This window comes from Drosophila arizonae, chromosome 2, assembly GCF_054131065.1.
Source record: "Drosophila arizonae isolate 15081-1271.41 chromosome 2, UAZ_ARI_1.0, whole genome shotgun sequence".
In the NCBI taxonomy this organism is placed as follows: domain Eukaryota; kingdom Metazoa; phylum Arthropoda; class Insecta; order Diptera; family Drosophilidae; genus Drosophila; species Drosophila arizonae.
The window spans coordinates 35,053,239-35,078,240 of NC_142922.1; the positions used below are offsets into that span (position 1 = coordinate 35,053,239).

Here is a 25,002-nt window from a genome sequence, read left to right on the forward strand (position 1 = left end):
AGATGACACACTGCTTATAATAGTGATAGCACGATATTCATAATATTGTGAGGGCGCGACACGGCCATTCTGACGTTCACACGTCCTCGTGTGTTACAATCTAAAAAAAACTAATAAAATAAACTAAACGGCAGTATGCACAGCTCAATTTAAAAGACAAATCAGTCCAAACCTATTACTTTAAATAAAAATCCAGTCAATTTATATTTTCTCGAGTAGGTCATTCAATTGACAGAGTCTCCAAGATAGAACAATTATTCTTGTGATGTATCCGGTAGCAAAAGGATTTCCACTAGTTATGTGAGGTTTACTCAGATCATCAGGACAACAGCCCACTCAAAATCTTACTATACGTGCCTACCAGCGACTAATAGCTTTAGTAGTTAAGTCACATATCAGCAAGATTCCCCGGCATAGTGTCTGATATCTCACATGTTAGACTCCACTAACATGTCACTGACGTCTCTTTCAACGCCTTCATTGACGTCTCTTTCAACGCCTTCATTGACGTCTCTTTCAACGCCTTCATTGACGTCTCTTTCAACGCCGTCTCTACACATTTCCAACTCAATGGGAATCCCCTCCGCCGGCATACGCCTCAACGACTCATGCGAATACTTATAAGTTCGCTTGTTGACTAAGGACTTCAAAACATAACGGTCTCCATCGAGAACCTCTGTCACTAAGAACGGACCTTTAAATTTGGGATCTAATTTAGTTTGGTGTCTTTCCTCATTCTTGAGCAGTGCATAATCGCCGAGCTTAAATCTAACAATTTTAGATTTATTTTTGTCGAATCTCTCTTTTTCGTAACGAGCGTTCTGTTCAATATTTTCTTTGGCAATCTTTCTTACATTACTTATATCTGTCTTATCTTCATTTTCACAAACATGTAACATATTTAAAGGTCTTACTTCTTTTCCAATTAGTAATTCTAATGGGCTGGCTTTTGTAGTTCGCTTTGTTGTACAGTTTATAGCCAATTGAATTTCACCTAAAGCGTCTTGCCAAGAACGCTCACTACTCTCAATGGCGGTTAGCATATGTTTCAGTACACTCATAACGCGTTCAACTTGGCCATTTGCTCGACTAGCCCCCGTTGCTATCAAATGTAAGTCAATTTTTTGCATGGTGCAAAATTTGTTAAAGTCATTGCCTGTAAAGCATCTGCCCTGATCTGCAATTATCCTTGTTGGCACACCAAAAAACGAAATCAAGGATTTGACTGCACTAATGCAACTTTCTGCGTTAATATTGACTGTGTGATATAAGTAAACGAATTTGGTGAAGGCATCGATTTGAACTATTACATATTCCTTTTGATCACTTTTTCCGCTTAATTTACCAGTGATGTCAATGTGAACCGTGTGCCACGGAATATCTACTTTTGGTATGGGATGGAGCTCTACTTGTGGTTTGCCTGACGATGGTTTTGTCAATTTGCATGTAATGCAGTTCTCTACAAATTTGCGCACATATTTACGCATGTTATCAAACCAGTAAAACTCATACATTTTGTCTAAGGTCTTTTCCCAACCAAGGTGTACAATTGCCTCGTGGACATGGTTCACAACAGACCATCTAAACGGTCGGGGGATAACTGGAAGGCATCGTGTTTTTCCATTCCTTTGAACTTTTCGATAAAGAATTTTTGATCGAAGCTCATAAGTCTTTGCTATGCTTTCCTCAAGCTCATCATTTTGAAGTTTCGAAATTATCAAAGAAGTCTCTGGATCTCTTTGTTGCTCCGCCAAAAGCCAGTTATTCGAAATCTCAGCTAGCTGTACCCGCTTGATAGGTACTTGGGTATTCATTTTATTGGGTAAAAGATTTCTAGAAAAGAAGTCTACATGCGCCATTTTACTACCAGGTCTATATTGTATGTCAAAGTTGAAAGATTGCATATAAGCCCACCAACGATGGACTCTTGGCGTCAGTTCAGCCTTTAAACGTGAGGCTTTCAACGAATTACAGTCTGTATAAACTACAAAATGTTTGCCCTGTAAATAGTGGCGAAAATGCTTCATTGAGTTGTATAGAGCTAAAGTTTCTAATTCGTACGAGTGATATCGAGACTCAACGGAAGAAGTTCGTCTACTATAATATTCGACTACGCGAGGCTTACCATCAATCCTATGCAGCAAAATCGCTCCGTATCCATCCATACTGGCATCAGTATGCAGTTCGATCGGATAATCCGGATTAAATATGATAAGAACCGGTTCATCTGTCAATGCTTTAATAATTTTTTGACGAATCTCTTCATGCTCTAATTTCCATTCAAATACTTTGTCTTTACAAGTGAGACCATACAGTGGCTTCATTATTTGTGAAAACTGTGGGATAAATTGTCGAAAATATGACGCCAGTCCAATAAATTGTCTAACTTGAGTTACAGATTGTGGACGGGGCAAGTCAGACAGTGAACGTTTCTTGCGGGGATTTGGGCGAATTTCACCCTCTCTGACTTCAAAGCCCAGATATTCAACGCTGGATTTTAAAAACGAGCACTTAGCAACGTTAAAAGAAAATCCAGCCTCCGACAATATTTTCAACACATATTCCAACCGGTTAAATGCGTCGTCTATCGTTTCAGCAACTATAATAATGTCGTCCATGTAAACGATTACGTATGAATATGCAAGTTCTCCTAGAGCTTTCATCACTGCTCGTTGAAACACTGACGGGGCATTTTTTAGCCCGAAGGGCATTGCTAAGAACTCATATTGCCCGTCTGGAGTGACGAAAGCTGTGCGATCTATCGAATTTGCGTGGATAGGAATCTGATAGAACCCGCTCGCCATATCTAGACAAGAAAAATACTTTGCGCCGCAAAGCCTAGCTATTTGATCGTTTATCAACGGCAACGGATACTTATCATCCACTGTGTTAGAATTTAGTTCTCGAAAATCTACGCAGAGTCGGTCTGACCCGTTCTTCTTTTTAACTAGTATGATGGGACTGGCAAATGGCGAACAACTAGGCCGGATAATATTTGCTTTTAATAATTCCTCAATCATATTCCTCACTATTTGTTTCTCTTCCAATCCTAGTCTATACGGTCTTCGTTGTACTGTCTTATTTGGGTTCACTAAGCGTATTTCCAGTTGACCTGTTATAACTCGGCTTTTTGGTATCCCATTAATAAAAGAATTAGAATATTTTTTTAAAATTGGTAACAAACGAACTTTGTCTAGGCCGCTTACTCCACTATCTACAGTGGTCAAATCAACGAGGTTATCTGAAACTGCTACCGCACATATAGATTTTGATTTTAAAAATTCTACTTTTTCGTTTGATATTGTAACGCTAAAACCATTACACAGGATTTCTCGACCTATTATTATATCGTAATTTAGGTACTCATTCAACATAATATGAAATACAACTTCAAGTGAATATTCGTCTATAATGACATTTGATAAAATTTTCATCGTGCTAGTTATAGAATTATTTCCGATACCTTTAAGGTGAACAACGTTATTAATTCTCTTGCCAGAAAACTTTCGGGACACAGCTTCTCTTACAAGAGAACACTCAGCTCCAGAATCAAAATAAAATGGATACGACTCACCGGACTGTATTAAATTATCAAGAGGCTCTTTTACATGACAAATGTTTACACGTTTTTCTTCTACTCTATTTTTAACTGGTGCTGATGATCCTCTAGGGCAGGCCGATTGAATATGTCCAGCTTCTCCACATTTAAAACAGATTATTGTAGATTTTCGCTGCTTCTCCAAGACACGTGTATCGGCTGAGTTGAGTTCTGTTGTGAATTTCCTGGGATTCGTCTTGCACGACAATCGGCCACTTTACGTCCTTGCTTCCCACAAAAGTGACACTTAGAGATGGGTTGAAGTCGCATATTCTTACTCGCAGAGTTTTCGGGAACCGAGTTGCTTTTCCTCTTGCCAAAATCAAATGCACTAAGCTCGTTTCGCATCTCATTACGAGATTTAATATTGGTTGTAAATATCGTTCGTTGTAATTTCGGCTCAATTTTAGCTGCATGCGCCAACACAACCGATACAGCGATTTCCTCGATGCTCACATCCTTCCATTTGGAGACAAGTGACGTAACTGTTCAGCCAGACCCTCATCAACATTTGGACCACTATTTAAGATGTTGAAGATAGTTGCAGCTGTTGTTTCGTGGCCTTCAAAGTTCTGTAGAAACAATTCCTGGAACTGCATCCATGTCATCCCAGCAAACGATATTTGAGACAGCCAATAAGCTGCGTCGCCGTCCAACGATTTACTAAGTGCCATGAGAAGGGCAGAGCTTTTCAAAGGGTTTTCGGTCAGTATAAAGTCGGCTATAGCACACCAAGCTGCTGCACTCGATCCCGTAACATTGGGATTGAATTTTGGCAATGTAATTATTTTTTTTTGTATTTTGTTCATTTTGGCCACTTTTCACTGCGTTTATAACTTCCAGCAAGTTTCGGTGTTGCGATTCCAAGATCGCGCACAATCGGTCATCGGGATTTGTTTGGGGTGGATCTGATCCCACTTCTGATGTCGGATTAGCACTTTCAATATCATTAAAATCCATAACCGGACGCTTTCTGGGCCGCGACATGTTTGCTCTTTCAATCTCTTTTCGAAACTGCCAACCTTCGCTGTGCCATCTCTCTGCTAATTTTTGTGTACTCACACACATTCTCGCTCACATGTATTGCAATTGTTATTCTTATCTCGCTCTAACTTACTGTCGGGCCCAGACTGCGTCAGACAGAAACGTCTGCCAGGTTAGGATAACGGATCGGTGAATAAACGAATGGAATTGAAACAACGGCCGTCGCATAGACACACATACAACATTAAGCGTTATTTCGAAGTACATTTTATTCTTTCCTCTTTACGCTCTTAATCTTAAAATATAGAGATGACACACTGCTTATAATAGTGATAGCACGATATTCATAATATTGTGAGGGCGCGACATATACAACGCAAATTTGAAGTCTCCAGGTCTAAAAGTGTTAAAATTAGGCTGAAAAAACAATGTCGATTTTTCGATTATTCTCGATAAAAAAGTTATCGGTTGATTTATCAAAAAAAAAAAAGCAAACTCGTGTATACATGCCAAATTTCAACTCTCTAGCTCTTGTAACTTCTGAGATCGACGCACTCATACGGACGGACGGACGGACGGACAGACGGACAGGGCTATATCGACTAGGCTCGTCGCGCTGATCCAGAATATATATACTTTGTGGGGTCTGCCACGCCTCCTTCTTCCCGTTACATACTTTTTCACAAAACCATTATACCCTGATTTCCCATTTACAATGGGTTCAGGGTATAAAAATAATGGAGGCAAAACCTCAAAGGCTGCTGATAATTCAGCAAAACACATCTAGAAACCCAGGCACACATATTGTCTGACATATAAAATTCGCTAAAAATAGTAAGTAATTCGAAATTTTCTAAAATGATGGGAAAAATAAATTGAATTTATAACAAAGACCCGAATTGTAGAATAAACTCGTTGAGAATATTACAAAGGCATCCCGAATTCATTATAGTATCTGACTTCGAAAAATATAGATACCTTTGAAAGTATCGCAAGCCCACTATTTGGCTTAATTCAAATAGAAAAGGGCATAGCACTTAGCACATTACCTTATGTAATTGTTAAAACCGTAGTTGAGGAACATCCCATACTTGGTTCAGCTACGATACTGCTTATACGATTACATCGATAAGATGCAGTCATAAACACAAAATACGAACTATAATTGATGGAATGGTCAGAAATTGTGACCAACATCAAACAACAACGTGTAGAGTTTGACAAGTCGTAAAAGCCATGACCCAAAACTGCTCTATAGATAATGTAAAACTTATCATGCAGGCGGGAACGTGTAATAACATGAACGAAGCCGTATGCAAATTTGTCAACAGTTGCACTGAGGCAACAGGGATGTCAAACGCTGTCCTGTATTATCAGAGACAAAACAACAGGGGTAATCGAATAATAGAACTAGACTTCACTAAAAGATTTAATTGCAGATTAGATTATTAATAGGTCAGAGGATTGGTTTATAATTAGACCACAAAACCTAACGTATCCCATTTATGTTCTAATAACATTTGAAGTCTCCGGGTCTAAAAGTGTTAAAAAACAAAATCGATTTTTCGATTATTCTCGATAAAAAGGATATCGGATGAGTTATCGAAAAAATATGATAAACTTGTACTGCTTATGGTATACACGAGTATGCATGCCAATTTTCTCTAGCTCATATATCTTCTGAGAACCTTTTGCTCATACGGACGGACAGAGGACAGACCTATATCGACTTAGTTCGTCGTCCTGATCAAGAATATTTGTACTTTATGGGGTCTGCGATGATTCAATGGGGCGTGGAATATCGAAAAATACCCTGTAATTTTCAAATTTTTTTTAGCGTCAGCATTCAAACTTCGCAGTTAGGGTACCGTTATCTCGTTTTAAAAACTGACCGAAAATGAGGTGTCTACGCCCAGTATGGAATGAGTATTCCGCAGTGAAATGAGTATATTGGTTTTGTGCAATGTCCGTCTTGTTGTCCGTCTGTCCGTATGAACGCATTCTATTTCGGCGCTATTGAAGCTAGAGACTTGAAATTTAGAACGCATACTCGTGTATATCTCCGATTTATTAAGTGCTAAAATTTTCCCGGTCCGCCCACTATGGGTGTGGCAAATCGGAAAATGCATTTTCCGATATACCAGAAATCATGTTTGTTGAAGAACTAGAAAGCTGAAATTTGGTATGTAGTTCCGCGTCGACCACCCAAGATCAAGAGAGCTATGGCGGATATATCTCCGCCCATTAGGGGCGTGGCAAATCGGATAAAACTGTATCTCCTAAAGTTGTAAACCTAGGGGCCTACTAGGGGCGTGGCAAATCGGACCTTGAGATATAGTGATTTTTCGAATTCGGCTATATATTGAACACTATTGATTGCAATTTTATCAATATAAAACCTTATCGAAAATCATATATAAAATGATATCTCCTACATCTTTAATGATAGAGTCTCCAAATATTTATACCCTGAACCCATTTTCAATGGGAAATCAGGGTGTAATGGTTTTGTTGAAATGTATGTATCAGGTAGAAGGAGGCGTGGCAGACCTCACAAAGTATATATATTCTTGATCAGGGCGACGAGCTGAGTCGATTCTGGGTTTTCCAGGCTGCAGGGAACTTCTCCTGAATTAAACATTCGTTGTATACTTCGGCAAACGTACTAGGGTGGACGGCGAGGCTAGCTTTAGCGCACGATTTGGGATCCCGTCCGGCCCTGGAGCTGTGTTTGATTTATGACCTCTGAGAGCTACTAAGATTTCATTTGTAACTAGAACAATTTGAGTGCTCGTTGAGCCCTGACTTGCAGACACGGACTCAGGTGCATGAATGGAGCTTAATCTATCTGGAAATAGCGTTTCCACAATCGATTTAAGCTCCAAGCGACCCGTAGGCTGCACCTGTTTACCTGCGTATTGTTTTTAACTACTATCTTGTATGCTCTGTGTTATATAGCTATTTTACAATATGCGTGATGACTAGGATAGTGCGGGATGCTTGCGGGACAGCCGCTCCACGGCTTCGTCGACCAAATCCTCCAGTGGCACCATGCCGGCTATGACGAGCGCCGCGTCATCGGAGACGGTCTCTCAACAAGAATCAGCTGCCTTTTTATGATCATATTCTAAGTGCTCGCGGAAAGTTAATCTTGTGTCTATCATGCTGCCAAGATACTTTATCGCCCTCTTTGATGCGATGGTGACGTTGTCTATCTTTATATTGGCAGTCTCCACTTTTTTGCGACTGCTTACTAGGACGATTACCGTCTTGTGCGCCGCAAGCTCGAGCCCAGCTCGAGTCAACCAGCTTCGTATGCGATTGATACTTTCGCTGCACATATCCTCTGTATCTTTGAGCTCCTTTCCTATGGCTACGACAGCTACATCATCAGCAAACGCCGTCGTACATGATGTTCCATAGGAGTGGCCCTAGCACTGAGCCTTGGGATACTCCGACACTGTATGAGTTTGGGTACCCTCACTCGTGTTGTATACCAGTATTCTTCCTCTGAAGTAGCTCTTTATTGTCTCTTTTAGATATTTAGGGATATTATATTGTGACAGAGCATCCAGTATCATATCCCAATAGCTGTGTTGAAGGCATTCTTAACGTCGAGAGTCGCAATAATGTAGTATTGTTTCGTCCCGTACCTCCATCTGCTTTTCACCTTTCCGGACGCAGAGGCTACATTTAGGTGGCTTGGTGCATGGTTTTGCACTGTGACCCATCTCTCCACACCTAAAACAGGCGTCCTTTAGGTCACATTGGCTGCGACACTTGAAACAGCGTTTAGGCTGGTCCACGGCGCGGATACGGAATACAACCCATCCAATTCTAATTTTAGACAGCTCGAGCAGAGTTTTGTCTTTCCCAACTAGAAGAGCAACCGTAGCTCTTTGCTGTCCACCAAACGCAGGCTGTAGCGATTTGATGGCCTCAATGGGGAGTGAGCTATCCCTCAACTCAACTCTGATTGCCTCCAAGATCTCCTCCTTGCTAGCTAACTCATCTAGGTCACGAATCTCAACTTGCGCCGATTCGGTAAGTGTTTTAACTACCGCTCGGTCGCCCAAGGCCTTGCCTACAGCTTCGTGCAGTGCCTCAGCACTATGCTCCGGCTTCCTAGTCAATTGCAACAAAAGGTCCCCCTTAGCTGTCTTCCCAATGCCCTGAACATCGCAGCTCAGATATTTTGGATTTGGGTCGCTCTTGACTACGCGAAGCATGTCCAAATAGCTGCAACGACCTACGCCTGAGATCGCGATTGCATCACTTTTGGGTTGTTTTTGCAAAGGCTTGCGTCCTTTAATGATCGTCCTGCTGTTTGCGTTTGTCTGTCGACCTGTCTGGTTTGATTTATCAGCTGCAGCCCGTAGAGCCATTGGCTCTATTGGGTTCGCTGCACTTCTATTAGGCTTTGGCTTTTTTGAGGGACGTGAAGCCTGTAGTGGGCAATGGCTACTAATATAATTTGAGTTTAAAGACCGCAGTAACTTAAACTCAGCTTAACTACGACGAGAGCCTAAAGTATGCACTACTTTAAAAACTGCAACTTCACTACAGAAGTTAGGTTGCTGTTTTTGCTAAGACTTAGAAACTCATCAAAGTTAGTGAGCAGTTGATTGTCCGCTGCAATTCGCAGCACTACTAACAGCGGACGCGTAAGTGCACCTGCTTTTTATTAATTGCGCAAGTGTGATGTCTAAAGTGACAAATATTTTCGCGTGAAAAAGAAAAGGAAAGAAAAAAGTCCTGACGCCAAAACAGTGACGTTATTGCCCCCTCTCTTGTACCACTGGATTCTAGCACCGGGGTACTCCGCGAACCGCTGCGATGTAAGTCTTTGTTCTTTTCAAGAGTCGCTGGGTACGGCGCGCCCACTGCATACTCGTTGACTTCACGAAAACTTAATTCGAACTGCCGTGTGTGTGCTTGTGTGTGTGTGTGTGTATGCGTGTGTGTGTTTGTGCGTGTGTGCTTGTGTGTGTGTGCGTGTGTCTTGTGTAAGCAGAAAGACGCGAAAAATGATTGAAATACCTATTGCTCGAAGGGTTCAGGAGATCTCGTAGTCGAGCAGTCTCGACTAGAGTTTTCTTACTTCTGTTTCTTTTATATACCCTGAACCCATTTTCAATGGGAAAATAGGGTATACTGGTTTTGTTGAAATGTATGTAACAGGCAGAATGAGGCGCGGCAGACCCCACAAAGTATATATATTCTTGATCAGGCGGACGAGCTGAGTCGATTTAGCTCTGTCCGTCTGTCTGTCCGTCCGTCCGTCCGTCCGTATGTATGAACGCGTCCATCTCAGAAGATATAAGACTTCATTTTTTTTATAGATCCGTGTATATCACGCGCATATCGAGTTTTTCTCTAAATATCGATATTTTATTATCGATTAAAAACCTTATCGAAAATTAGCTATTTAATTATATCTCCTACCCCTTTAGAGCAAGAGCTTCCAAATTTTAAACGTATTCTTATGTGTATTTAATATAATTTAAATTTTTGTTGAAATTTACCCCTCACCCCTATATCCATCCCCTCACTCTCCCAGCATAACCATGTTATAATCATAATCTGAAAGTTTCATGATCAAAGTACATCCATAAGAAAAGTTATTATAAGTTATTAGTTCTCATAGTAAGTGCACACTGCAGTCCATGTGTGTTTAGGCTTGGGTGCTTGTGTGCGTGTATATGTGTGTGTGGGTGTGTGTGTGTATGTATGTGTGTGTGCGTGTGTCTTGTGTAAGCAGATTGACGCAAAAAATGATTGAAATGCTCTAAGGGCTCAGGGAATCTCGAAGTCGAGCAGTCTTGACTAGACCTTTCTTACTTGTTTTTTATACCCTGAACCCAATGGGAAATCAGGGTATAATGGTTTTGTTGAAATGTATGTAACAGGGAGAAGGAGGCGTGGCAGACCTCACAAAATATATATATTCTTGATCAGGGCGACGAGCTGAGTTGATTTGGCCCTGTCTGTCTGTCCGTCTGTCCGTCTGTCCGTATGCTTGAACGCGTCGATTTCCGAAGATATAAGAGCTAGAGACTTCAAATTTATACAATTTCGGTTTTTGTTAAAATTTAACCCCCACCCCTAAATTCACCCCCGAACCCTCTAGAGACTTGTGCTTTGGCAATTACATGCATATTCATGTTATAATCATAATCTAAAAGTTTCATGAAGATCGTACGTCCACAAAAAAAGTTATTAAACAATTGAGTTCTCATAGTAAGCGCTCACTGCCGCCCATGCGTGTTTATGCTTGTGTGTGTATGTGTGTGTGTGTGTGTGTGTGTGTGTGTGTGTGTGTGTGTGTGTGTAAATGTTTATGTGTATGTGTGTGTGTGTATGTATGCCTGTGTGTGCGTGCTTGCGTGTGTGTGTGTGTGCGTGTTTCTTGTGTACGCTGAAAGACGCGAAAAATTATTGAAATAGCTATTACTGCAAGGGTTCAGGAGATCTCGTAGTCGAACAGTCTCGACTAGAGCTTTCTTACTTGTTATTCATTTATTAACAGCTTTACGTTTAGCGCACGATGCTTGCGGGACGGCCGTAAAGCATTGCTTCGCAAGTACTTTGCACTCCCTTAGCCTGGGACAGCTCGTCTTCGCTCGATTCTGCGAAGCTCCATCATAATTGTGGGTACGAAGGTGCTTATAAGTTGCCCAGCTGCCTCCGATTCCAGCATTACGTTGACTATGTTGTCCGCTCTAATGGAGTGACCCACTTTTTCAAGGAAACACCTCTCCTCTAGGAAGCGTCCACAATCGAATAAGACGTGGTTGGCATCCTCCACTAGACCTCGTCCGCACCAAGAGCATTCGTATAGCGAACAATTATTGAAATAACTATTGCTCGAATGGTTCAGGGGATCTCGTCGTCTAGCAGTCTCGTCTAGAGCTTTCTTACTTGTTTCTCTTATCAGTTCATTGATTTGACAAAAATAATTTAATATTATTTCAGGCGACACAATAAAGCGAGCGGAGGATGAGCATACACGTATAGTACAATCCATTATGGATAAATGCATGAGAAAGGATTCTCTACTAAATGAACTTTATCTTCAACTTATTAAACAAACTACGGATCACCCTGATGCTAACTCAAGGGTAAACCTGCGAAATTGGGCTTTATTGTCTGTTGCATGCAGTGTTATATTGCCATCTACAAAAGTTATTCGAAAATACTTGATGGCACATTTAAAACGGTGTTCTAGTGATTTCATATCTGAAGAAGGAAAGTATGCCAGATTTGCAGAAAAAGTAAGTAATTGAATAATGGTCGATGCAGTTTAATTAATTATTTATAAATAATATTATTTAATTAATTATTATAAACAGTAGAGAATTTTATGGTTATAATCCAAAAATTTTCCAAATTTTATTAAAATTTTAAAATCTATTATCGGTCTTTGGCGCTAATATACACATAGGTATAACTGAACCGCTTGAATATGTGAAATCGGGGTATTAAGTTTTCATTAAACGTATATAACAGTCAGAAGCAGGCGTGACAGACCCCATAAAGTATATATATTCCTTATCATGACGACAAACGCCGTCTATTTAGCCATTTCCGCCTGTCCGTTTATATGTTAAAAGTGCTAGGAACTTTAAATTTTTTGTTTCTTCATAAAAATTGATAACTAGTCCCATTATTTTGTTATCAATTACAAATTTTATTGAAAATTAGCTATACAATCATATTTCCTACAACTCTCCAAATTTCAAGTATAGATATATAGATATATATATAGAGATATAGTCACCAAATTTTTTTTTGAAGTTCAAAATATTTAATATCTTTAAATACATGTGCAATATGGGTAATGGAACAGATCTATCTTTCGTTGCTAGAGACTTCAAATATTTTTTAAAATGTCCGTAATTACAGCGCGGATATCGAGTTTATCATTAAAAATCGATAACTCATCACGATCTTTTTTATCGATAAAACCCTTATCGAAAACCAGTTATAAAATTATATCTTCTACACCTTTATTGCTAGAGTCTCCAAATTTTTAATGTATGCTTATATGCAATTTATACAATTTCGGTTTTTGTTAAAATGTACCCCCACCTCTAAATTCACCCCCTCACCCTCACTTTTGTAAAAAGCGTATTTCAAATACTAGAGACTTGTGCTTTGGCAATTACATGCATATTCATGTTATAATCATAATCTTTCATGAAGATCGTACGCTCATAAAAAAAGTTATTAAGCAATTAAGTTCTCATAGTAAGCGCACACTGCAGCCCATGCGTGTTTATGCGTGGGTGCTTGTGTGTGTATGTGTGTGTATGTGTTTGTGTAAGTGTGTGTGTATGTGAGTGTGTGTTTGTGTAAGTGTGTCTGTATGCGTGTGTGTGTATGTATGCCTGTGTGTGCGTACGTGCGTGTGTGTGTGTGCGTGTTTCTTGTGTAAGCTGAAAGATGCGAAAAATTATTGAAATATCTATTGCTCCAAGGGTTCAGGGGATCTCGTAGTCGAGCAGTCTCGACTAGAGCTTTCTTACTTCTGTTTCTTTTATATACCCTGAACCCATTTTCAATGGGAAAATAGGGTATAATGGTTTTGTTGAAATGTATGTAACAGGCAGAATGAGGCGCGGCAGACCCCTTAAAGTATATATATTCTTGATCAGGGCGACGAGCTGAGTCGATATAGCCCCGCCCGTCTGTCCGTCCGTCCGTATGAGCAAGCCGATCTCAGAAGATATAAGAGCTAGAGAACATGCATACTCGTGTATACCATACCCAGTAAAAATTTGTCTTAGTTTTTCTTTTTCTATCGAGAATAATCGTAAAGTCGACCCTATTTTTTCAGCCTAATTCGAACACTTTTAGACCTAGAGATTTCGGATTCACTGTGTATATACATTCGATGAATAAAAATTAATTTTTTAATTCACAGATTTATATACCAACATTTTATATACCACGCCTCCTTCGCCCCAATTTGTAAAAAAACGTATTTCAGTACTAGAGACTTGTGATTTGAAATTTACACACATGTTCAGCAAATGATCACGCTCTAAAAGTTTCATAAAGATAGTCCTACTACAATAATCATAATATTGCCCTCACTGTAGCTCAGCCCAGGCGCAGTCGCTGCTTATTGCGCATTCAGCAGAGCGTGTGATTTACGTGCGTGTGGATGCGTGTTTATGCATGTGTGCATAAAAGATGTGCAGAATGAGTAGAATATCAGCTTGGAGATCTCATGGTATTTCCTAGTCGAGAAGTCTCGACTGGAGCCTACTTATTTGTTTTCTCTTGAGAGAATTGAGTTCAGCTATTCGTGTGACGTTCTTTCGACGAGAATCGATCGAGCGAGTTATATGATTAATGATTTATTGACGCAAACGGTCTTCACATTATTTTGCCTTGTGGATTAAAAGAAATTAAATTTTTTCAAGCAACAATTTAAGTTTATTTGCAAATATTGTTTGCTGTTTTATTTGTACATAAACTCTAAATATATATATGTAGCTAGGTGACCCGGCGAACTTCGTACCGCCCAAAAGTCAAAGAATGTCATGTTACCTTTTAGCTAAAATAATTTAGGCTTTGATGAACGTCATACAATAATACAAAACAATATTAGTATAGATAGATATACAAAAGTATTTTATTATGATGAACGATGATGAAAACATACAGAATGAGAATAAAAACAAGTAAGAACGTTGCAATCGGGCGATACCGATAGCAGAAGACTCCTTTACAGCCCAAACGCTGTTAACCAGAGTATATAGTGCAATTTTCAAGTCTAGTGCGCAGCAAAAAACACGGCATGATGCCATTAAAATTGGAAAATCATCGATAGCTATTGCATTCAAATTACATACATATATAATTTATACAATTTTGATTTTTATTATATATTTATATCCATACATTGGATACCGGCTTCAAGCTAACAGCAGATCAGCGCGATTTTCCTATGCTTGTGCACACACTCATCGTCTTTTATATGCGTACAGACAGAAGCGCGCCTTTTCTCACATTCTTAGAATTTTGATTGATTTCTGGACTTTCTAGCCGTTACTGTAGTTTTGTCTGATGACGCTCTCTTATTAAGCTATTCTATTTTAGCAACCGATTGCTCGAGCAAAGCAATGGCGCGGGTGCTAAGGGCGACGCAAGTAATGTTAGAGTAGGGGAGGTTCGAACCACAGTAAAGTGTTATTTTTTTTATTTTGTCATACATATTTCGTTTTTTATAAAATAGATATTTTATTGGGAAGGTGCGAGCTTGACTGAATGGCACTTCATATTTTTCATTTTCTTAGTCGAATGATTTTATAAGTTTTAATTTGTTTCTTCTTAAATAGCCCTCAAATACATATACGCAAATACATACATATGTATATATAATTATATATGTAAGCCTGCACGCATAGCATCAAGCATTCCAGCCTTATACACGCGCTCATTTGTATGTGTGTATGTATGTACACATAAATGCGTGCTCTAGCATATTCTAAGAATCCCGTTGCGATTGATTTGTCTTTGCATTGTTTTTGAATTTCCAGCCGCTACACTGGCTTTTCTTTGCTATGCGGCGTCATAACAATAATGTGATTTCAATTTAACTAACCTTGATCGAGACGACGCGGTGGTGCTGTAGGCTGAAGCGCCGACGATCTTTATTTTAGCTATTTTGACAAACATGCTGTTTGGGTTGGGTGCGAGTTCAAATCCCGCTGAAAACACTTTTTTGTAAATTGCAAATTTTTGTTATTTTAGCTTTTTTATATTTTATTAATTTTATAAAAATGTTTCCTTCCGTGCTATCAATGCCTATTAAGCCTACTTATGTGTACATATACATAAATAGATGGCTGACGCATATAAATGTCGCAATCCGGGCACTGTAAATGCCGATTGCCACGCCCCTAGTGGCCGTAGACTCCTCAATTTTAGCCAGTTTTTAGAACGAGCAACCGGTTACCTAAATGCAAAATTTGAATTCTTACGCTCAAAAAATGTGAAAATTACAGGTTATTTTTCGATATGCCACACCCCTAAAGAGGCTTAAAAATTATTTGTGGGGCATCGATAGAGGAGGCCACCAGTAACTTAACTATCCAAATTTGAAGCTTCTAGCTCTTAAACGGTAGGAGATATAAACTTTTGCGATTTGCCACGCCCCTATAGGCGGACATATATCTACCATAGCTGGTTGGACGTGGGTGGTCAACCCGCGTATATATACAAAATTTCAGGTCTCTAGCATCAATAGTGCCTAAAATATAGCAGAATTCGAAAAATCACTATATCTTCAGGTCCGATTTGCCACGCCCCTAGTGCGCGTAGATATATAATTTTTTCACCTGTCTTCATAGAATTAAAACATCAGCTTACATGCAAAATTTCAGCATTCTAGGTTTACAACTTTAGGAGATACAGTTTTATCCGATTTGCCACGCCCCTAATGGGCGGAGATATATCCGCCATAGCTTGTGATCTTGGGTGATCGGCGCGGACCTACATACCAAATTTCAGCTTTCTAGCTCTTCAACAAACATGATTTCTGGTATATCGGTATACCGCCCCTAGTGGGCGGATCAGGAAAATTTTAACACTTTATAAATCGGAAATATACACGAAAATGTTTTCCAAATTTCAAGTCTCTAGCTTCAATAGCGCCGAAATAGATTGCGTTCATACGGACAGACGGACGGACAGCAAGACGGACATTGCACAAAACCAATATACTCATTTCACTTTCGTGAATGAGTCTAAAAAAACAAAACAAAAAATAAGTAAGCGTCTTGTTGCTTACACAAGACACACACACGCATACACACACATATACACACACACACACACACACACTCACACACAAACACACACACACACACACACACAAACACACACACACACACACACTCACACACAAACACACACACACACAGAGTTACGTTGCGTTTTCACGGAGTGCGGTCGATGTCATCGTGATCCATCGTAGACAATAGCTTGAACTGTGTTTTCCCCTGTGAAAGTGGAAAGAACTGAAGTCAACGTGTTTGCTGTGGGCGTGGCGTACCCAGCGACCTCAAAAAAAACTACCAGATAATACCGGTATAATTCGGAGGTGCAAGAGAGGGGGGGGGGGGGGGGGGGCGATAGCGTCATTGTTTTGGCGTCAGGGCTTCTTTCCTTTCCTTGTCTTTTGTGGGCGCGTAAATTTTGTTACTTTAGGCGTCACAATTGCGCAATAATAAAAATCAGATTATATTAGTAGCCATTGCCCACTACAGGCTTCACGCCGTGGTAGTCGGAGCAGAAATGGATGCCATGATGGTGGACGAGCTGCAAGCTTTTGCGCGTCGTTCCTCGTTGCAGCGATCGCCGCAGCAACAACAGAGGGCGTTGGCGCAGCCGTCGACTTCTAATCAGGCTCCAGTGCCTGAGTGCCAGGCACCCAAGTCAGCTCAAATAGGAGCTACACTAGAGGGTTTGTCTGCCTTATTTGGGGGTCAGCGGCATATAAATGCCGTAATGAGAGAGGAGCTGGCTAGGCTGGTCGAAGACGGCCGAAGCGTTCTGCAACCGTTCGGTTAAAAACTGTGAGGTGCAGACCACGCCACTCAAACAAGTAGGCGAAAATGTTAGGGCAGCGAGCATTAGTGCTACAGTAGGTAGCAATACTCCCAAGCGGTCGAGGGAAGTTGCCTCCGAACAGAGGAAAACTCCCTCAAAAAAGCCGAGGCCGAATAGAAGTGCAGCGAACCCAAAAGAACCAATGGCTCTACGGGCTACAGCTGAAACTTCAAACCAGGCCGCTCGACAGACAAACCAGAGCAGCTGGACAGTCGTTAAAGGGCATTAGATGAGTTAGCGACCAAAGAGGAGATCTTGGAGGCAATTAGGGTGGAGTTGAAGGATAGCTCACTCCCCATTGAGGCTATCAAATCGCTTCGGCCAGCTTTTGGTGGACAGCAAAGAGCTACGGTTGGTCTTCCAAAGCTGGGAAAGCTAAAACTCTGCTCGAGCTGTCCAAAATTAGAATAGGATGGGTAGTTTGCCGTATCCGAGCCGTGGAGCAGCCTAAACGCTGTTTCAAGTGCCTCGATTACGGTCATATGGCAGCAAACTGCGGCAGCGACTGTGACTTAAAGGGCGCCTGTTTCAGGTGTGGAGAGATGGGTCACAGTGCCAAAGCATGCACCAAGCCACCAAAATGCCACCTCTGCATCCGGAAAGGTGAAAAGCAGACGGACCATTCAGCAGGCAGCTTCAAGTGCCCATCTTACCGTGAAGCTGCTCGTAAAATGAAATGTTAAGGTTTTTGCAGCTTAACTTAAATCATTGTGTTGCTGCCCAAGATCTTCTAGAGCAGACCATTAGGGAAAAATGTATAGATGTAGCTTTTCTCAGTGAGCCTCACCACTGTAGAACCAGCTGCCCTAGGACATGGTCAACAGACGTTAATGGCAAAGCTGCGTTGTGGGTATGCGGCAACTCAACGAACGTACTTTCGAATGTTAAGTCATTCAATGGGTTCGTACGCGGCCGATATGGTAGCTTATGGCTTTACAGTTGCTATCTGGCCCCCAGCATGCAGCTCAGTGAATTCACGACGGTGCTCGACGAGCTTGCCGAGGATGCTAGGGGTCGGAAGGCCATTATAGCTGGAGATTTTAACTCCTGGGCGCTAGAATGGGGTAGCCCCACAACAAATGCCAGAGGTCGTATCCTACTGGAGATCTTCGCGACACTAGATGTTGCACTGCTCAACACTGGCCATGAGTACACCTTCAGTCGGGCGGGATACGGGTCTGTTATCGACATTACTTTTGTCACTTCATCCCTCTTTCGGGGAGCAACATGGAGCCATTGCGATAGCTATACAGGCAGATTTCATACGGCACTTCTGTTCACAATAGGTGAGCCACCTGCCAGGGCACCTTATGAAGGGAGTCGTATCGACTAGATACTTTTGATCCCGCGGTCTTTTCAGAGGCCATTCAGTCTCTGGGTACAATTGGTAATGCTGAGGCCAGAGCATGCCAAATGGTAGCCCAAATACAGTGTGCCTGCAATAGCAGCATGTTACGTCGCAAACAGTTCACGCGACAACATGAGCCTACGTATTGGTGGAATACGCAAATAGGTGAAATTCGTCGCAAATGCATCCAGGCGAGAAGAAGCTACCAACGGGCTCGCGATAGGTCAACGTTTTTTGAGAAACAGTTAGCTTACCAGGCAGCTAGAAGACAGCTGAAGAAGGCCATTCGGGCAAGCAAAAGAGAATGTTTTTTACAGTTGTGCGACTCAGCCGAATATGACCCTTGGGGCAGGGCATATAAGATAGTAGTTAAAAGACTATACGCAGGTAGACAGGTGCAGCCTACGGATCGTCTGGAGCTTAAATCGATTGTGGAAACACTCTTTCCAGAAAGTCTAAGCTCCATTCACGCCCCTGAGTCCGAGTCTGCTGATCAGGGCTCAACGAGCACTGAAATTGTTTTACAAAGGAAGAAATATCAGAAGTTCTCCGAGGTCTTAGAACCAACACAGCTCCAGGGCCGGACGGGATCCCAAATCGTGCGCTAAAGCTAGCCCTCGCCTTGCACCCAAGTACGTTCGCCGAATTATTTAACGAATGCCTGATCCAAGAGACGTTCCCGGCAAAATGGAAAGCCCAGAATCTGGTATTGCTACCCAAGGCTGGCAAACCACCAGATGAGCCATCTGCGTAAAGACCGATCTGTCTCTTAGACACCATGGGAAAGGTGTTTGAGAAATTGATCTGCTCTAGGCTGGAGACTGCGATTGCCAGCGCCGGAGGCCTGTCACCAAACCAATTTGGATTCCGGAAGGCCCGGTCAACAACGGACGCGCTTAACAAAGTTGTCGGTCTGGCCACTTCCGCTTTTCAAGGCACCAGATGGAGGCACGGGACGAAGGAATACTGCATCATCGCGACCCTGGATGTAAGGAATGCCTTCAACACAGCTAGTTGGGATATGATACTGAATGCGCTGTCACAATATAATATCCCTAAATATCTAAGAGAGATAATAAAGAGCTACTTCAGAGGAAGAACACTGGTATACAACACGAGTGAGGGTCCCCAAACTCATACAGTGTCAGCTGTAGTACCCCAAGGCTCAGTGCTGGGGCCTCTCCTATGGAACATCATGTACGACGGCGTTTGCTGATGATGTAGCTGTCGTAGCCATAGGAAAGGAGCTCAAAGATACAGAGGATATGTGCAGCGAAAGTATCAATCGCATACGAAGCTGGTTGACAGGAACTGGGCTCGAGCTAGCAGCACACAAGACCGAAGTTGTACTAGTCAGCAGTCGCAAAAGAGTGGAAACTGCCAATATAAAGATCGGCAGCGTCACCATTGCGTCAAAGAGGGCGATAAGATATCTTGGTGTCATGATAGACACAAGATTGACTTTCCGCGAGCACTTAGAATATGTGCATAAAAAGGCAGCTGATTCTTGTAGAGCTCTCTCGAGAATCATGCTTAACACGCGGGGACCTAAACAGCAACGACGTCTCCTCCTAATGAGCGTCATTAGGTCTGTCATCCTCTATGCTGCGCCAATATGGGCAAGAGCGATGGCAACGCCGAGCTACAGCCGAGGCATTTGCGCGATCTACAGGCTGAGCGCAATCAGAGTCAGCTGCGCTTTCAGGACTATCTCCGATGACGCGGCGCTCGTCATAGCCGGTATGGTGCCACTGGAGTATTTGGTCGCCGAAGCCGTGGAGCGGAATTCGCACGGGCCTACGCGACTCAACGCTGTCAAGGCGAACAGCATCGCACGATGGCAAAGAAGGTGGAATAGCTCAGCTAAAGGGCGGTGGACGCACAAGCTCATCCCGGAGCTTGAACCATGGGTTAACCGCAAACATGGCGAGGTTAACTTCTACCTTACGCAGATCCTCTCGGGTCATGGATGCTTTCGGAGCTATTTGAAGCGCTTTGGCCACGAGGAATCTGACGAGTGCCCCTGGTGCGAGCGAGGGCATGTGGAAGACGCCAACCACATTCTTTTCGAATGTGGACGGTTCCTGGAGGAGAGGCGTCGTCTGGAAGAGGCAGTGGGCCGCTCCATCAGAGCGGACAGCTTAGTCAACGCCATGCTGGAATCGGAGGAAGCTTGGGAACTAACAAGCACCTTCGCGGCCACGGTGATGATGGAGCTCCGCAGAGTCGAGCGACTGAGAAGACGAGCTGTCCCAGGCTAAGGTAGCGCATAGTGCTTGCGAAGCAATGCTTTACGGCCGTCCCGCAAGCACCGCGCGCTATCCTAGCCACCACGCAACTTGCAATTTGTTATATAATTTTGTCAATAAAAGAATATATATATAAAAAAAAAAAAAAAAAAAGTAAGAAAGCTCTAGTCGAGACTGCTCGACTACTAGATCCCCTGAACCCTTGGAGTAATAGCTATTTCAATAATTTTTCGCGTCTTTCAGCTTACACAAGATACACGCACACACACACACACACACACACACATAGACAATCCATTACATACATATACACAAGCTAAACACGCATGGGCGGCAGTGAGCGCTTACTATGTTTAATAACTTTTTTTGTGGACGTACGATCTTCATGAAACTTTCAGATTATGATTATAACATGGATATGCATGTAATTGCCAAAGCACAAGTCTCTAATATTTGAAATACGCTTTTTACAAAAGTGTGGGTGAGGGGGTGAATTTAGAGGTGGGGGGTAAATTTTAACAAAAACCGAAATTTTATAAATTGCATATAAGCATACATTAAAAATTTGGAGACTCTAGCAATAAAGGTGTAGAAGATATAATTTTATAACTAGTTTTCGAGGAGGTTTTTAATCGATCAAAAAAGATCGGGATGGGCTATCGATTTTTAATGATAAACTTGATATGCGCGCTGTAATTACGGACATTTTAAAAAAAAATTTGAAGTCTCTAGCTCTTATATCTTCTGAAATCGACGCGTTCATACATACGGACAGACGGACAGACAGACGGACAGGGCCAAATCAACTCAGCTCGTCGCCCTGATCAAGAATATATATACTTTGTGGTGTTTGCCACGCCTCCTTCTGCCTGTTACATACATTTCAACAAAACCATTATACCCTGATTTCCCATTGAAAATGGGTTCAGGGTATAAAAAACAAGTAAGAAGACTCTGGTCGAGACTGCTCGACTAGGAAATACCCTGAACCCTCTAATCTGATATTCTAATCAGTCTGCACTTTTTTTTCGACACACATACATACACACGCATGTATTAGAAGCGACTGCGCTTGGGCTGCGCTGTAGTGTGGGCAACATTATTAGAATTTTTTTGTTGAATAATTTAATTTCTAGACGTACAATCTTAATGAAACTTTCAAGGTGTAGTCATATGGTGAAAATGTATGTACATTCCACATGTATGTACATTCCAAGCACACGTCTCTAGTACTTGAAATACGCCTTTTACAAAGGTGATGGTGAAAAGGTGGATATAGGGGTGGGAGGTAAATTACAACAAAAATCGAAATTATATAAAATACATACATTTAAAATTTGGAAGCTCTAGCTCTAAAGGTGTAGGAGATATAATTAAATAACTAGCTTTCGATAAGGTTTTTAATCGATAATAAAATATCGGGAGTAGTTATCGATATATAGAGAAAAACTTGATATGCGCGTGGTATACAAGGACGTAGGAAAAAAAATTTCAAGTCTTCAGCTCTTATATCTTCTTAGATCGACGCGTTCATACATACGGACGGACGGACGGACGGACGGACGGACGGACGGACGGACGGACAGACAGACGGACAGGGCTAAATCGACTTTGCTCGTCGCCCTGATCAAGAATATATATACTTTGTAGGGTCTGCCACGCCTCCTTCTGCCTGTTACATACTTTTAACAAAACCATTATACCCTGATTTCCCATTTTCAATGGGTTCAGGGTATAAAAAAAAACACACACACACACACACACACAGAGGTACGCACGCACGCTTACTAAGGGAACTTAATTGTTCAATAACTTTTCTTGTGGATGTACTTTCTTCATGAAACTTTTTTTTATTATTATATCATTGATATGCATGTATTTACCAAAGCACAAGTCTTTAGTATTTGAAATACGCCTCTTACAAATGTGATGGTGAGGGGATAAATTAAGGGTGGGGGGTAAATTTTGACAAAAACCGAAATTGTATAAAATGCATATTATTATATTATATATATTATTATATATTATTTGGAGACTCTAGCTTTAAAGATGTAGGAGATATAAATTTATTACTGGTTTTCAATTATGTTATTAGTCGATAACAAATTAACGGGGCAATTTATCGATATTTCAAGCAAAAGTCGATATGCGCATGCTATACACGGACAAAGGAAAAAAATTCAAGTCTCTAGCTCTTATATCTTCTGAGATCGACGCGTTATTTCGAAACCGTGTTGTATAAGACCGCGTTATACAAGGGATACCTGTATTTATAAACTTTTACCTAACAGGTCATATTTTCTGATGGGAAGAAGTTTAACCTGAATAATCCTGATTGGTTTGATTCTTATTGGCATGATTGGAGAAATCGTCCTATGTTTTTTTCAAGGACAGACTTTGGAGGTGGGTCCGTCATGATTTGGGGAACATTTTGTTAATTTTGTCTTTTCTTTTCCCATCGCAGTACCTGCTATTTGCTATTTGTGTAAAAATTATTATTTTTTAAAATTCGATTTCGGAATCATGAAAATTTCAAAATGAAGGAGTTTAAAAATATGGAATTTTTACTCGCATAACTACCAAGATTAACCATTTGTGGCAAATCATAAAAGTATATACCTTGTGAATACACTTGATTTTGATACTCATACGTAATTTCAACCCTTAAATCTAGTGCGTCTATTGCTGAGTGTGTAAGGTTTTGGTCTATTACATATTCTTATTTTATCGCTGTGTTTCTAAGACTCCGCGTTGGTCTATTAGTTATTCTCATCATATCGATGAGGTTGTAGGGGTCAGAGTTTGTCTCTTACACCTTTCAATATTTCAATATTTATACCCTGAACTCATTTTCAATGGGAAATCAGGGTATAATGGTTTTGTTGAAATGTATGTAACAGGCAGAAGGAGGCGTGGCAAACACCACAAAGTATATATATTCTTGATCAGGGCGACGAGCTGAGTTGATTTGGCCCTGTCCGTCTGTCTGTCCGTCTGTCCGTATGTATGAACGCGTCGATTTCAGAAGATATAAGAGCTAGAGACTTCAAATTTTTTTTTAAAATGCCCGTAATTACAGCGCGCATATCAAGTTTATCATTAAAAATCGATAACTTATCCCGATCTTTTTTTAACGCTAAAAAACCTTATCGAAAACTAGTTATAAAATTGTATCTTCTACACCTTTATTGATAGTCTCCAAATTTTTAATGTATGCTTATATGCAATTTATACGATTTCGGTTTTTGTTAAAATTTACCCCCCACCCTTAAATTCACCCCCTCACCCTCACTTTTGTAAAAAGCGTATTTCAAATACTAGAGACATGTGCTTTGGCAATTACATGCATATCCATGTTATAATCATAATCTGAAAGTTTCATGAAGATCGTATGTCCACAAAAAAAGTTATTAAGCAATTTAGTTCTCATAGTAAGCGCTCACTGCCGCCCATGCGTGTTTATGCTTGTGTGTGTATATGTATGTAATTGTGTGTGTATGTGTTTGTGTATGTGTGTGTGTATGTGTTTGTGTATGTTTTTTTTTTTTTTTTTTTTTTTTTTTTTTTTTTTTATATTCATTTATTGACAAAATTATACAAATTGCAAGTTGCGTGGTGGCTAGGATAGCGCGCGGTGCTTGCGGGACGGCCGTAAAGCATTGCTTCGCAAGCACTATGCGCTACCTTAGCCTGGGACAGCTCGTCTTCTCGATCGCTCGACTCTGCGGAGCTCCATCATCACCGTGGCCGCGAAGGTGCTTGTTAGTTCCCAAGCTTTCTCTGATTCCAGCATGGCGTTGAATAAGTTGTCCGCTCTGATGGAGCGGCCCACTGCCTCTTCCAGACGACGCCTCTCCTCCAGGAACCGTCCACATTCGAAAAGAATGTGGTTGGCGTCTTCCACATGCCCTCGCTCGCACCAGGGGCACTCGTCAGATTCCTCGTGGCCAAAGCGCTTCAAATTGCTCCGAAAGCATCCATGACCCGAGAGGATATGCGTAAGGTAGAAGTTAACCTCGCCATGTTTGTGGTTAACCCATGGTTCAAGCTCCGGGATGAGCTTGTGCGTCCACCGCCCTTTAGCTGAGCTATTCCACCTTCTTTGCCATCGTGCGATGCTGTTCGCCCTGACAGCGTTGAGTCGCGTAGGCTCATGCGAATTCCGCTCCACGGCTTCGGCGACCAAATACTCCAGTGGC

At 41.4% G+C, this 25,002-nt stretch overlaps 1 protein-coding gene across 14 annotated transcripts in view; it reads left to right on the forward strand.

Annotated features, from left to right (window-relative positions):
- The window catches only part of Myo81F (unconventional myosin 81F), a 281,418-nt gene that overhangs the window by 239,124 nt on the left and 17,292 nt on the right, over positions 1 to 25,002 (forward strand). For 13 of the 14 annotated variants that reach the window (XM_089461766.1, XM_089461770.1, XM_089461765.1 and 10 more), the window contains one exon: positions 11,558 to 11,856. In XM_089461766.1, coding sequence (XP_089317892.1) covers positions 11,558 to 11,856 — 299 coding nt within the window. Of the gene's footprint in view, positions 1 to 11,557; positions 11,857 to 25,002 lie in introns of those variants that run through there. The other variant, XM_089461780.1, reaches the window with a different exon arrangement.